The 15,525-nt window shown below is 42.1% G+C and overlaps 1 protein-coding gene across 2 annotated transcripts in view; it reads left to right on the top strand.

Moving 5' to 3' along the window:
- The window catches only part of lmf2a (lipase maturation factor 2a), a 28,997-nt gene extending 14,182 nt beyond the window's left edge, over nucleotides 1–14,815 (top strand). For both annotated transcript variants that reach the window (XM_060842777.1, XM_060842779.1), the window contains exons 8-14: nucleotides 1,512–1,617; nucleotides 2,359–2,455; nucleotides 4,785–4,967; nucleotides 5,343–5,511; nucleotides 5,777–5,888; nucleotides 6,896–7,001; nucleotides 13,274–14,815. In XM_060842777.1, coding sequence (XP_060698760.1) covers nucleotides 1,512–1,617; nucleotides 2,359–2,455; nucleotides 4,785–4,967; nucleotides 5,343–5,511; nucleotides 5,777–5,888; nucleotides 6,896–7,001; nucleotides 13,274–13,603 — 1,103 coding nt within the window. In that variant the 3' untranslated portion in view covers nucleotides 13,604–14,815. The remainder of the gene's footprint in view (nucleotides 1–1,511; nucleotides 1,618–2,358; nucleotides 2,456–4,784; nucleotides 4,968–5,342; nucleotides 5,512–5,776; nucleotides 5,889–6,895; nucleotides 7,002–13,273) is intronic.
- The last annotated feature ends 710 nt before the right edge of the window (nucleotides 14,816–15,525 follow it).

A 15,525-nucleotide genomic window follows, 5' to 3' on the forward strand; every position in this document is an offset into this window, starting at 1 on the left:
TTCCATGTTGCTGGGTCAAAATCCTGAATATCCCTTCCAAACAGTAGGTTGAGCATTCTCACACCCAAAGGATCATTGTGGTTCAAGAAACCGTTGCATCATCATCTTAAGGACAGTTAGGCATGGGCAGTAAATGTTGCCATGGCCAGTGGCATTCACATCCCCTGAAATAATGTTTTTCAAAAAATGAAAGCTAGTATAGATTTGTCGCACAAAAATAGTATTTGTTGAACTTGATTGAGTTCTTTAAGGCAACAAAGAGGGTTGATAAGTACAGCTGATGTGAATATCGGGTGTCAAAGTGCCATGTAAATGACTCATTAACAAAATTAAAGCCTTTGAAATTGAAGGAATATAAAGGAGCGCTGGATGCAAGTCAACAGCGAATAATAATGAGTGTTGTTTCTGAGACTGGAGGAAAGTATACGTTGTCCCCAGAAGTTAGTATTATCTTTTTTATTATATAATGTAATCCCTCAAGTGTGGAAATCTATTCTTTGGAAACACCAGTGGTCTGAAAACCTTTTGAGCAAACCCTAGCATCCTCAGTGTTGCTTTCATACGTTACTTTGGAGGAGTGGAAATCTGGAAATATTTTGATAAATAAAATAATTTTTATTACTACTTTAAAATTTTCATCACTGATTTATGCTTCAGATAAATATTTGTATCCACCGCATTTTCCAGTTCATATGTTTGTTAGACATTCTAACTTCTTCCTATAATTCAGAAAATTTTCAAATCCAGAAATATCTTTGTCCCAAGCATTCCAGACTAAAGAGGTGATCGTGTATGTTAACAATGGTTTTCAAAATTGCAGTTAAGAAACTGGAAATGTAATAAGCATTGAAGAGGAAAGTAATATCCTTCAGAAGGGCACGGATTGATAAAACAAACAGACTCATGACAAAATAATTTAATGTAGAAAAGAGTTGTCATATATTTTGGTAGGAACAATGAAGAGAGGCAATACAAAATAAGATTTGCATCATCAGTCTGGGGATGTATGTGCACAAATCTTTGGAGGTAAAGTCATGAAGGCTATTTCAAAAGCACGTGATCTTTAATTTTATTAACACATCGGTAAAGCGTCTGGAATATATTGTGTCAGAGTGTGATAGAAGAAGATACAGTAATACTACTCAGCAGAGAACAGGATGCTTGCTTGAAGGGGGAGTTGCTTGACAAGAGAATGGTGAATTGGATAGCTTTTCTAAAATATTGGTACAGGCTAATTCTAGAATGACTAATCTTTTAATTGAGAAAATGATTTCATGAATGAAACTAATTATAGTTTGAAGAATCTAGTTGTTGGTATTAAATACGTCGAAGGACAGGTACAGCACAGGATCAAGGTAAACCTCATTCTGCTGTATCAACAAGCACTCCTGTCCATACACAGCATAGGTTCAGTAAAGATTAGAGATTCCTCTACATTATGCAGGCAAACGCTCCCAGAGCAGATACAGCATGTCTATTCTCAAACCTCTATCCCTCATCTTGGTTCCCAGGCTTCACTTTCCATGAGTTTACACGATGGCTGAAGACTGTGACTCCCCTTACCATCTGGATTGGTGTTATGTCCCTCACCTGGGAGATACTCTCATCACTGCTCAGGTGTGTCTCTGAGGAATTAGAATCATTTTTCCTTCCTTACTTCATGAGTGCTTTGCTTGAAGGCATGTCCTTGACCTATTGCTTGCTGATGCTGCTTCTGTTGATTGAATGCACTGCCATCCGCAAAGCAAGGAGACTGACACCAAGACTGACTTAGCTGAACTTTTGTTGTTCACGTTAACCTGAACCACTCTAGCTAACTGTGTAATTTAACCAACCATACATCATACAGGATGTCCTTGAAGTTTATGGAAATACTTTGATCAATTTGCAAACGGTGAGCTCCCAAATACAGGACTGAAGTAAACAATCAAATAAGCTGTTTTGTGGTGAAGTGGATTAAGGGATAAATATGAGCCAGAATATCCTGCTCTTCTTAATCAATGTCCCCATTAAGTTGAGTGGGTCCACACAAGTAGAAAATTGCAGAAAACATTCATCATATTCTTTTCCCACTCCTCACTGGGCTTACTTTTCATATTCATGGTTTATTATTTTGCTGAGCCTGTAGATATGGGGTTTCTTGCTGCATCCCCTTCTTCCAGTTTGGACAGTTTGCTTTGCACCCTTTCACTCCTGTTTTACTTGTTATGTGCTCAGTTTATGGGCTCCCGTTGCCCAAATCCCCCATCCCACAGTTTCTTGATTCTCCACAACCACAACCCCTAGATTTATGAACCCCTCAAGTTGCACTGACTATCTACCCCTGGTTTTAACATTAAATCAATTTCTCTTTCCTAGTTCCCTCATGGTGAGAGGATTTATCGCCAAGCTCTGGGCTACCTCTCAGTCGGCTGTGTTTGCTGTTGCTGCTGCTGCAATGTTTGCTGTGAGCCTGGTGAGTGAGGAGCACAAGGTGGAGCTGGGACTCTCCCTCCAGAATTTGAGTCCTAGTTCAAGTAACAGACTGTATTCATATGGTGTTTTAACAACCGTTAAATCATTACCGTTAAATCTCCAAATCATAACCAATTAAGAACATTTTAATATAATAACTTGTAATTTTGAAAATATAGTAGCAAATTATCCTACAAAGAATAGTAAGATTTTTTTCAAAAATTAGATAACTTGTTTTAGTAATGATAAATGAGGGCTAAATATTGGACAGGTCAAAATCCCAGACTTCTCCTTAAAGATCTCATGGTGCTATTTTAATGTGCACCTGAGAGAACAGAGAGGACCATGGTTTAAAATCTCACTTATAAGATAGCATCTCCTCCAGTACAGCACACTCTGGAGTGAAACTTGAGTACCCATTCTTTTGATACAGAGGTCTGTGCTACAAAAAGAGCCACAGTTAATATTTTAATAACAGTTCAAATTAATGAAGTCAAATCAGATTCATTCCCCCGAATATGACCTTATTTCAGCTTGGGCCATGTTTGTTCCCAGAATATTCAGATATTGAAGAACTAAGGTTGTTATTTGGAGAGTGCGAAATTAGGTTGAAATTGTCATTTGGTTATTAGGGACTCCGGTGAGAAGTCAGAAAAGTTGGTTAATCCAGTTGATCTAAGAGAATGAATAAACTTTGATAATGTATTCTTGGTTAAAATAAATTCCTGAAGTACATGGTTAGACTCTCCTTCAAGGAGGATAGTGACTATGGAATAGCTGACTCAGGGAGATAGAGTGGAAATATTTAAAGAGAAATAGGTGAATACTCAAGATTGATTTGTGTGCCAAGGCCACCTCCGAATCACAGTTTGGTGGTGATTACAGGTATGTGAGAGATTAAAGTCAATGTAACACAGAGCTTTGTTATTCCACAACTAGGCTACAGTGTACAGTTCTGATCCATGATAATAACGACAATATTCATTTTAAATAAGAGGGAAGATTAGATAGACTAGAATTGTCTTCTTTGAATCATTTGAAGCTGGCGAGTAATTTAATTCAATTGTATAAAATTGAGAGATCTATGTGGAATGGGTAGTATCTAATTCCAGTAGCAAAGAGGTCAGTAATTAAGGGACCTAGATATTAGCTACCACACAGACTTTCTTTTTAGATATGACTCTAAGGTTTTCCACTAGCCAGTGCATTGAATGATTGGTACAAGCTTTAGAGGAAAGTCAAGAATTTCTGTTCACCTGGAAAGTGATTCAGGGCCTAACCGGATTAAAACAAAATTATGTGTGTACTTTTGTAACCAGCAGAACAACAAATCAAGTGCTAGAAAGTGAGATGAGGTGAATTGCTCTTTTAGTCGGCTGTCTCAGATAAATTGGGATAAATAGCCACCTCCTGTGCCATTAATTTTCTCTCTTAGGGTCACATGATTTGCATAGGAAGTATGGTCAGTAAGTTTGCAGCTGACACCAAAATTGGAGGTGTAGTGGAAAGCAAAGTAGGTAACCTCCTAGTACAATGGGATCTTGATTAGATGGACCAATGGGCCGAGGAATGGAGGATGGAGTTTTAGATAAATGTGAGGTGCTGCATTTTGGACAGGCAAACCAGAGCAGGACTGAGTCCCTTAATGGTGTGGTCCTGGAGAGTGTTACTGAACAAAGAGACCTTGGAGTGCAGGTTCATAGTTCCTTGAAAGTGGAGTTGTAGATAGGTAGGATAGTGAAGAAGGTTTTTGGTATGGTGGTGTATGTATGGAATGAGCTGCCTGAGGAAGTGGCAGAGGCTGGTATAATGATAGCATTTAAAAGGGATCTGAATGGGTGTATGAATAGGAAGGGTTTAAAGGATTTTGGCCAAATGCTGGCATAGGGTCTAGATTTATTTAGAATATCTGGTTGGCATGGACGAGTTGGACCGAAGGGTCTGTTTCCGTGCTGTATATCCCTATGACTCTATTTTGCCAATCAAGCTGCAATTCTGCTAGACCTGCAGCTGAAGCCAACCATTCAACCCTTATCAGTTCATGTTCTTCATTCAAATTGTTTATCTCATTCCTTCTTAAATGCTGATCTATGGAGGAATTTTGATTACCAAAGACATGGAGTCGAATTAGCTGGATAGATAAATTACTAATGTCTACATGCAATCTCTTCCACCATCCCCTTTCTTTACATCTTTTTCCATACTCTTACTATTTAAGCTACCAACAATTCTTACCCACCCTCACCTGTCATGAATATTATGTGGTGCATTAGCAATTGATGGGAGAGAGTTCAGGGCACTGATAGTTTGATGTCCTACCTTCACCCCAGGTACCATTTACCTTCATTGAGTATGAAACTAACTCCAACCTGAGGCCTGAGGTTCGCCAGCTGTATGATGTGGTCGACCGTTACCAGCTAGTCAACTCCTATGGGCTATTCCGTCGAATGACAGGGGTTGGTGGTCGTCCAGAGGTTGTGGTGGAAGGAAGCTACGATGGCCAGAAATGGAAGGTAGGATTTGTGAACAGTGCAGATGGTGAGAATGCAAGCTATGAGAGAGGGCAGCTTGCAGTTTTCCTGGAGAGTCATTTTCTGACTCAGCACCCCAGCATTCTTTCCTGAGAGTCGGATATAGCCCTCCTCATTCCTTGTGAGAAGTGACAGTTTTATTTTGGTTGTGGCCCCATCAGTAGAGTACAGTGACCCTCAGTCTTCATTCTTGTGTGTGGAATGCAGGGCTCCCTTGATCATCGCCTTTTTTTGAGCAAGATAGCCACCATTGATTCTTGTCCTAAGAATGAGGACATTAACTCTCCCACCCTGGTCCTTTATTCTGCTGCTTCTGTTGTTTCTGATCCCGTATTCCGAGTGTTTTTTCTTTCTTAGGAAATTGAATTCATGTATAAGCCAGGGAACCTGAGCGTAGCCCCTCCTGTGGTGGCCCCACACCAGCCCAGGCTCGATTGGCAGATGTGGTTTGCTGCCCTGGGTGACCACAGGCACAGTCCCTGGTTCACCAGCTTCATCCATCGTCTTCTCCAGGGAAAGAGAAATGGTGAGTGCAGAGGATCTTGTGCCCATTGCACGGAGCTGGCTGTAGTTTCTCTTGCTATCACTCTGCACTGGTTGTGGTATATCTCATTGTTGCACTGAATTGCTTATAGTAACTCACTGTTATGTTATGCTATCTTACACTGTCATCTTGCACTAATCGCAGTATTTCTCACTGTTACATGGTGCTTCTGCAGTAATACAGTGTTAAAGTTACACTTTCCAGCTTGTCATCACTTCTTTATTTTCTCATTTGTTTTTGCTTTTAGTCATTCGCTTGGTGCAAGTGGATGAGACAAAATATGCCTTCAGCACCAAGCCCCCCACTTACATACGAGCCCAGCTGTACAAGTATTGGTATACAGTGTACGGGACTCCCGGGTAAGTAGGAGTTTTAGAGTAAATACGTTCGCCGAGAGGGAGATTGTGGCTCAGGAGTAGGGAATGAAGGTGTGTGTGTGTGTGTGTGTGTGTGTGTGTGTTTTTTTGCTGCTGAGCAAGAGGACAAAAGTCATAAGAAGGAGAAGGTGAAAGCACAGTCTAAGTGGTTCTCTGGGTGGAAGGGGATCATGTTGAGAGAGAACCCAAACACAGTTGCAAGCATAGGAAAGAAAGAAAATGTTCACATTGTACTGGTAGGAGCAAATTACTGCAGACGCTGAAACCTGTACTGAAAACATCAAATGCTGAAGCTCTGATGACGAGTCATCTAGACTCGAAACGTTGACTTGCTGTCTCTTGTAGATGCCGTCAGACCTGTTGTGATCTCCAGCATTTGTTATTTTCAGTTTCACATGGTACTGAATAGGACCGGGTGAAGCCTGCACACTCACTGAAGTGAAGTGGGAGCAGAAAGAGAAAATCACACACAGTCTCAAAGTTGTGGTTGGTGTGTGGGGTTAGGGCAAAGGAGGAATGACGCAGTGGGTGAGAAAAGGGGTTCAAGCAACTGAGCAGTGTTGGACTTGTGGGGAAAGTATATGTGCAGCTGAGCTGAGAGATTTTGCAGTGCTGCACTTAGGGAAGGTGAGACCAGATGCATTATTGAGGGATGAGTTAGAAAGACAAATTGTGCCACATGGAAAGCATTATGTTAGGGGAATTGAGGGAGAAAATGTGCTGTTGGAGGGCAAGTAAAACTGCTGTCATTTGAGATTGAATTGAACAAGGGGATGATGAGGTCTAGGACTAGTGCCAATGTGTTTGGGACTGATTGATCAGATGGTGGGTAAAAACCAGTAAGGATGATTGAAACAAATGGCTTGATACCATGCCATATATCCTTTTTCTAATACATATCTTCTCCACTCCCGTTATCCCCTTGTTCTGTCCTCACTCTTCCTTCCTCTCCATGGTCTCCCGTTTATGTCCACTCCTCCCGCCTACAGGTCATTCAATAATTGGTGGACTCGGGAACACGTAGGAGAATTCTTCCCTTCGGTATCATTAGGAGACCCCAATTTGGAATCACTGTTACGTGAACATGGTTTCAAGGTGAAGACTGCACATCTGTGTACCTGACTTGTTTACAGTATCCAGTCAAACACTGCTATGGAGACACAAATTAGATTTAAAATGTACCAGGAAATAGATGGGGGATATCAGAAAGGCAAGGTCACAGTGATCATGGGGGACTTCAGTATGCAAATGGACTGGGTGAATAATGTTGCCAGTGGATCCAAAGAAAGGGAATTCATGAAATGTTTACGGATGGCTTTTGGAACAGCTTGTGATGGCACCCACAAGGGAGCAAGCTATTCTGGACTTAGTGCTATGTAATTAGCCAGACTTTATAAAGTATCTTAAAATAAGGGGACATTTATGAAGCAGTGATCATAATATGGTAGAGTTCAGTCTGTAATTTGAAAGAGAGAAGGCAAAATAAGATGTAATGGTGTTACAACTAAATAAAGGTAATTACAAGGGCACTAGAGAAAATCGATTAAAGTCTGGTTGAAGATTTGTAGCTCGGGTGTCCGTTGTTGTGGTTCTGTTCGCCGAGCTGGAAGTTTTTGCTGCAAACGTTTCGTTCCCTGGCTAGGGAACATCATCAGTGCTATTGGAGCCTCCTGTGAAGCGCTGCTTTGATGTTTCTTCCGGTATTTATAGTGGTTTGTTCTTGCCGCTTCCGGGTGTCAGTTTCAGCTGTAGTAGTTTGTATGTGGGGTCCAGGTCGATGTGTCTGTTGATGGATGTTCTTGCCGCTTCCGGGTGTCAGTTTCAGCTGTAGTGGTTTGTATATGGGGTCCAGGTCCATGTGTCTGTTAATGGAGTTTGTGGATGAATGCCATGCCTCTAGGAATTCCCTGGCTGTTCTCTGTCTGGCTTGTCCTATGATGGTAGTGTTTTCCCAGTCAAATTCATGTTCCTGGTTGTCTGAGTGTATGGCTACTAGGGATAGCTGGTCGTGTCGTTTTGTGGCTAGCTGATGTTCATGGATGCGGATTGTTAGCTGTCTTCTTGTTTGTCCTATATAGTGTTTTGTGCAGTCCTTGCATGGTATTTTGTAAACTACGTTAGTTTGGCTCGTGCTGGCTATTGGGTCCTTTGTTCTAGTGAGTTGTTGTCTGAGTGTGGAAGTTGGCTTGTGTGCTGTTATGAGTCCTAAGGGTCGCAGTAGTCCGGCTGTCAGTTCTGAGACGCTCCTGACGTATGGTAGTGTGACTAGTCCTTTTGGTTGTGGCATGTCCTCGTTCCGTGGTCTATCTCTTAGGCATCTGGTGATATAGTTGCGTGGGTATCCGTTTTTGGCGAATACCTTGTATAGGTGTTCCTCTTCCTCTTTTTGCAGTTCTGGTGTACTGCAGTGTGTTGTGGCTCTTTTGAATAGTGTCCTGATGCAGCTTCGTTTGTGTGTGTTGGGGTGGTTACTTTCATAGTTTAGGACTTGGTCTGTGTGTGTTGGTTTCCTGTGTACCCTTGTGGTGAATTCTCCGTTGGGTGTTCTCTCTACTAACACGTCTAGGAATGGGAGTTGGCTATCCTTTTCCTCTTCTCTCGTGAATCGTATTCCTGTGAGTGTGGCGTTGATGATTCGGTGTGTTTTTTCTATTTCTGTGTTTTTGATGATTACAAAGGTGTCATCGACGTATCTGATCCAGAGTTTGGGTTGGATTTGTGGTAGGGCTGTATGTTCTAACCTTTGCATAACTGCCTCTGCTATGAGTCCCGAGATTGGTGATCCCATGGGTGTTCCGTTGATTTGTTCGTATATCTGATTGTTGAATGTAAAGTGTGTGGTGAGGCACAGGTCTAGTAGTTTAAGTATGCCGTCCTTGTTGATAGGTTCGGCCTCCTGTGTTCTGTTATGTATGTCCAGTAGGTTGGCTATTGTTTTTCTGGCTAGGGTTTTGTCAATCGATGTGAACAGTGCCGTCACATCGAATGATACCATGGTTTCTTCTTTGTCTATGTGTGTATTCCTGATGATGTCCAAGAATTCCTGTGTTGATTGTATGGAGTGTTTGGATCCGCTGACTAGGTGTTTCAGTTTTTGACCTGTGCCTCACCACACACTTTACATTCAACAATCAGATATACGAACAAATCAACGGAACACCCATGGGATCACCAATCTCGGGACTCATAGCAGAGGCAGTTATGCAAAGGTTAGAACATACAGCCCTACCACAAATCCAACCCAAACTCTGGATCAGATACGTCGATGACACCTTTGTAATCATCAAAAACACAGAAATAGAAAAAACACACCGAATCATCAACGCCACACTCACAGGAATACGATTCACGAGAGAAGAGGAAAAGGATAGCCAACTCCCATTCCTAGACGTGTTAGTAGAGAGAACACCCAACGGAGAATTCACCACAAGGGTACACAGGAAACCAACACACACAGACCAAGTCCTAAACTATGAAAGTAACCACCCCAACACACACAAACGAAGCTGCATCAGGACACTATTCAAAAGAGCCACAACACACTGCAGTACACCAGAATTGCAAAAAGAGGAAGAGGAACACCTATACAAGGTATTCGCCAAAAACGGATACCCATGCAACTTTTATCACCAGATGCCTAAGAGATAGACCATGGAACGAGGACATGCCACAACCAAAAGGACTAGTCACACTACCATACGTCAGGAGCGTCTCAGAACTGACAGCCAGACTACTGCAACCCTTAGGTCTCATAACAGCACACAAGCCAACTTCCACACTCAGACAACAACTCACTAGAACAAAGGACCCAATAGCCAGCACGAGCCAAACTAACGTAGTTTACAAAATACCATGCAAGGACTGCACAAAACACTATATAGGACAAACAGGAAGACAGCTAACAATCCGCATCCATGAACATCAGCTAGCCACAAAACGACACGACCAGCTATCCCTAGTAGCCATACACTCAGACAACCAGGAACATGAATTTGACTGGGAAAACACTACCATCATAGGACAAGCCAGACAGAGAACAGCCAGGGAATTCCTAGAGGCATGGCATTCATCCACAAACTCCATTAACAGACACATGGACCTGGACCCCATATACAAACCACTACAGCTGAAACTGACACCCGGAAGCGGCAAGAACATCCATCAACAGACACATGGACCTGGACCCCACATACAAACTACTACAGCTGAAACTGACACCCGGAAGCGGCAAGAACAAATCACTATAAATACTGGAAGAAACATCAAAGCAGCACTTCACAGGAGGCTCCAATAGCACTGATGATGTTCCCTAGCCAGGGAACGAAACGTTTGCAGCAAAAACTTCCAGCTCGGCGAACAGAACCACAACAGAAAATCGATTTGAAGCCGAGGCGAGTGGTGAAGACAGTAGAGCAACAATGGCAGGAGTTTCTGGGTGTAATTGAGGATATAGTACAGAGGTTCATCCTAAAGAAAAGAAAGCTTAGCCGGAGGGGGGGGTGATTAGACAGCCAAGAAACAAATGAAAGGCAAAAGTAGAGATTGGGCCACTCCAAATTGATGCAGGAAATCTAGTGATGGGAGATAAGGAAAAAGCTGAAGAACTTACTTTGTGTCTGTCTTCACAGTGGAAGGCATGAGTAATACCCCAATAATTAATGAGAGTCAAGGGGTAGAGTTGAGTATGGTAGCCATTACAAAAGAAAGTGCTAAAAAGTCTAAAAATTGATAAATCTCCTGGCCCTGATGGGCTACATCCTAGAGTTCTGAGGGAGGTGGCTGAGGAAATAGTGGAGGTGTTGGTTGTAATCTTTCAAAAATCACTGGAGTCAGGGAAAGTCCCGGATGATTGGAAAATCACTGTTGTAACCCCCTTGTTCAAGAAAGGATCAAGACAAAAGATGAAAAATTATAGACCAATTAGCCTAACCTTGGTTGTAGGTAAAATTCTAGAATCCATCGTTAAGGATGAGAGTTCTAAATTTTGGAAGTGCAGGGTCAGATTAGAACAAGTCAGCATGGATTTAGTAAGGGGAGGTCGTGCCTGACAAACCTGTTAGAATTCTTTTGAAGAGGTAACAAGTAGGTTAGACCAGGGAAACCCAGTGGATGTTATCCACCTAGACTTCCAAAAGGCCTTTTATAAGGTGCCACACGGGAGGCTGCTGAGTAAGATGAGGGCCCATGCTGGTCAAGGTGAGCTACTGGCATGGATTGAGGATAGACTGTCTGACAGAAGGCAGAAAGTAAAGATAAAAGGTTCTTTTTCGGAATGACAACTAGTGACAAGTGGTGTCCTGCAGGGTTCAGTGTTGGGGCTTTATATATTAATGATTTGAATGAAGGGACTGGGGCATTCTGCTGAAGTTTGCCATTGATATGACGTTAGGTGGACAGGCAGGTAGTTCTAAGGAGGTGGGGAGGCTGCAGAATGTTTTAGACAGTTTAGGAGGGTGATCCAGGAAATGGCTGATGAAATTCACTGTGAGCAAATGCGAGGTCTTGCACTTTGGAAAAAAGAATACAGGCATGGACTATTTTCCGAACGATAAGAAAGTTCATAAAGCCAAAGTACAAAGGGATCTGGAAGTGTTAGTCCAGGATTCTCTAAAGGTTGCCTTGCAGGTTGAATCCATGATTAAGAAAGCAAATGTAATGTTTCCATTTATCTCAAGAGGGTTGAATGTAAAAGCAGTGATGTGCTACTGAGACTTTATAAAGCTCTGGTTAGGCCCAATTTAGAATACTGTCCAATTTTGGGCCCCACAGCTGAGGAAGGACATGCTGACAGTGGAGCGTGACCAACGGAGATTCACACGGATGATCCCTGGAATGGCAGGCCTAACGTATGATGAACAGCTGAGGATCCCGGGATGGTATTCATTTGAATTTAGAAGGTTGAGGGGAGATCTAATAGAGACTTAGAAGGTAATGCATGGCTTAGAAAGGGTGGACACTGGGAATTTGTTTCTGTCAGGTGGGGATACTAGGACCCGTGGGCACAGTCTTAGAATTAGACGGGGTCAATTTAGAATGGAAATGAGGAGACATTTCTTCAGCCAGAGCGTGGTGAGCCTGTGGAATTCATTGTTACGGAGCGCAGCGGAGGACGAGACATTAAATGTCTTCAAGGTAGAGATTGATAAATTCTTGATCTAGCAAGAAATTAAGGGCAGCAGGGAGAGTGCGGGTTATTGGTGTTGAAATGCCCATCAGCCATGATTGACTGGTGGAGTAGATTCAATGGGGCTGAATGGTCTGTCTTCCGCTTGTACGTCTTATGGTCTTAAGATTTAAGTTCCCTTTACATTTTGCTATAAAACATGTTCAGAGTATATATAATATCGGTTGGATGTAGAGTAAAGCTCACACCATGATGTTCATGGAAGGCACCAGATTCCTGTTGTGGCTCTGGAAGGATAGGAAGAGATGAGAACAGAAGTTCAGGGAGTAGGGCAGATAAGGTCAAGAGGCTGTCAACCACAGTAAAGCAGAGTCCTCATTTAAAGAAAAGGGTCATTATCATCAGAATAGATATAATTAAGTTGGAGAAGCTGCTGAATTGAATTGAGTCATAACCTGAAAACCTGGTGAAAAGAAATCTGATCAAGATAACTTCAGGAATCTGTGGCTTGTGGTGAATATTAATTGGTGATCATTCACCAGCAATGTAGATTGAGAAATCAAAGAGGAAAGAGTTAAAGATGATGGTTAAGGGAGGGAAGGATGGAATTTTGAAACAAAACCAAACATGTTTCATTTTGGATAGACGGCCAAGAGTGACACCAGTGCAGTCCTCAGAGGATGAGAATGCGGGAGGAGAACGGAGCAGGACAGGAACGAATGTTCACATTCCCCATGAAAAACACCGATCTGGTTAGGTTCCCATAACAACAACTCTTATTTACTAGAAAGGAGTGGGGTCAAATGTAAATCTGGTCAGCATAAGAACACATTCAGCTGGTGGTGCAAGGTGCAGACGGTTTGTACCTCACTTCATGGAAGAAGTGTGAGCATCTCAGCCAGTCCTCTGGTTGCTAGGAGTGATGGTATTTGAGGGCAGGGCATGCTGATGGAGGAGATAGAAGAACTGGATACCCATGTTAGAATGGAGGCAAGTTAGCATCTGGAATATATTCAGTTGATGAATGTCAACAGAAGTAACCAGACAATAGGGGAAATAACGAATAAGTTTTATGGTTAAAGAACAGACTGAAATGATGAGTCTCACACAGCACTCCTGTTTGTGGATCTTGGGCATGATGTAAAGCTCCCTCCATCCGTGCCAACTCGTGCAATAGTCATGTGCTGCATTTATCTGTCTGCTTCAGCCACCTCCATTTTTGTAACTATTGTTTTTCTCACAGGACAAAGTACAGCCCAAACGGGCTGTGAAGGATATTTTGCCAACCATCCTGAAACTAACCCGTGAACAGGTGGAGCCCTACTCTGGGGAGCAGGTGATTTGGGGACTGTATCTTGCTGTGTTCTTCATCTCCTTGCTCAAGGCACTGACAAATCGCAAAGACGAAGGGAGCCCATTGAAGCCAGGTTCAAGGAGACGCGAGGGAAAGAATGTGAGTGGTGATGAGGAGGTGGATGCTGATGGGAGGTGGAAGGAACTTCGACGATCAGAGGGTAAAATGCGACAACCTGCTGAGGAACAGCCACTAGAGAATGTTCGTAGAAGAAAGTAATCACAAGAGTCTTTTTTTTTTAAACTGATTTATATTTTTCTATTATATCTAACTCTCTCCCTCACATTTCTGCTGTGGCTCATTTGGGAATGAGAGAGGCTCTTTGCCAGACTGCATGTTACACCTGCCAAATGATGGACATGATCCCATCTGATCCTAGGGTGCCACTTGCTTAGGATCTAAATGTCTGAGGTAGAAGCAGACTGGTTATTTAAAAGGAAAACTTTACTAAATCTCCTCTGAGCCTTCTGTGCTCCATTAGGAACAGCGCCAGTTTCAAGTATCTCCTCAAAGCTTTAGTTCCCATTCTTGAAATCATGTAGAATATACACTGTTTCCTCTGTGGCTTTAATGTATTTTCTGTAATGGACAGCCAGACTGCACTAAGTTTTCAACTGTGGGCTAACAAGTGCTGTGTCTAACTTTATTATCTATTTACACTAAGTTCTGTATTTAATTGAAGTATTTAACTTGGTGACCAGTAGAATTCATTTGCACAATCTACAGATTATTGTACAGATATGCCTTGAGTTATTGGATCCCAAGTGCCCAAGTTTCACTGATCAGGTAGTGTGTGTAATGGGGTTCAGTGTTTCATGCTTGAGAGCTCCTTCTGTACTTTGGTTGGTAAACTGGCTGCTTTTTGTATATTGAGGGGATTTTAAGAGTCTGTTCCCATCTTGACAATGTCTTCTCTTGTCCATGGTTGCAAGCCTTCCACTGACAAGGATTGTGTTAATATATTTCAAAGTTATGCTTTAGTCCTTCTGTCAGGCCCGTATTAAATCTTTGTGAATTGATAATCACTAATGTCTGGTTCAAAGTGACATCACATTCTGTATCCAAATGTCCAGCAGTCTGGCTCAGGAAAGGTTGCTGTGATGCAGTTCTGCCTCTAGTTGTCAGTAACTCACCACAAAACCCATCTGATTCCATGGTGTTCGAATCATGGATTCTCACTCACATCTGACTGGACTTGCAAGTTTCTCAATCCTCATTCCAACCACGTGTCACCCTGCACCCACTATGAGTCAGCATGTTACAGTTTTTAACTGCTGATCCCTGGTGAAATGGTAGCTTATCTTTCGTGGTATTTAATGGGCTCTTGCTGTTGCCTTGGTCCCAATTTAATTTGTAATTTGTTCATGATGCTGTGTTAAGAGGAATTGTCAAAATTCTCACTTCTGCAATAAAATTTCCCTGCTCAAAATATTCCGGTGATGTTGGAACTCCATGGATTCTTGTTTTGTACAATATTATATGTAAATTTTCTTTAAACAGAGTTTGAGTGCAAGTTCCTAGAATAGATCTTGGGTGTTTGGAATCCTAACATGCATCAAATTGAGGAGCTCAAGCTGAATGAAATAATGTGTAAGACAAGAGTCTTCAATGTCAGGTACAGTATCTCTGCAACAGCACTTCATTGATGCATTTCTCATTCCCTTATACTCTGCGATACAACATTCTATTTGTCGAAAAGCTTTGTGCAACAATCAAAACTTTGATGAAGATACTAAAACTAATAACTGCAAGTGGCCCTAATTTCAGTACTATTGTGTTTATTGATTAATGATAATTGTTACAATACCCATAGTCACAACAGGATAGTCAAAGTTTGTTCTGTCAAATTGGAACTGCTGTTTAACAAACTGCCTCTCACCCTCTGCTCTGGATTGGCCTATTCTCCACCTGCTGTTAATTATTCTAAAGTTTGTTCCCTAGCTGTTTGCATTTTACCCTTGCTAATTCCTCTACACTGAAGGAGACCAGGAAACATCCTCATAGTCTTCACTCAAGTGTTTATTTCTGTCTTGAGTCTGTGTTTCCCTGGGCTGTGGCAGTCACAGACTAAGGCTGTTGACCCATTACCTGAACAACTGTTGTAGTGTTAACAGGTGTAACTTGTTCACCTAAACTATTTA

The sequence above is a fragment of the Hemiscyllium ocellatum genome, chromosome 23, assembly GCF_020745735.1.
Source record: "Hemiscyllium ocellatum isolate sHemOce1 chromosome 23, sHemOce1.pat.X.cur, whole genome shotgun sequence".
In the NCBI taxonomy this organism is placed as follows: Eukaryota; Metazoa; Chordata; class Chondrichthyes; order Orectolobiformes; family Hemiscylliidae; genus Hemiscyllium; species Hemiscyllium ocellatum.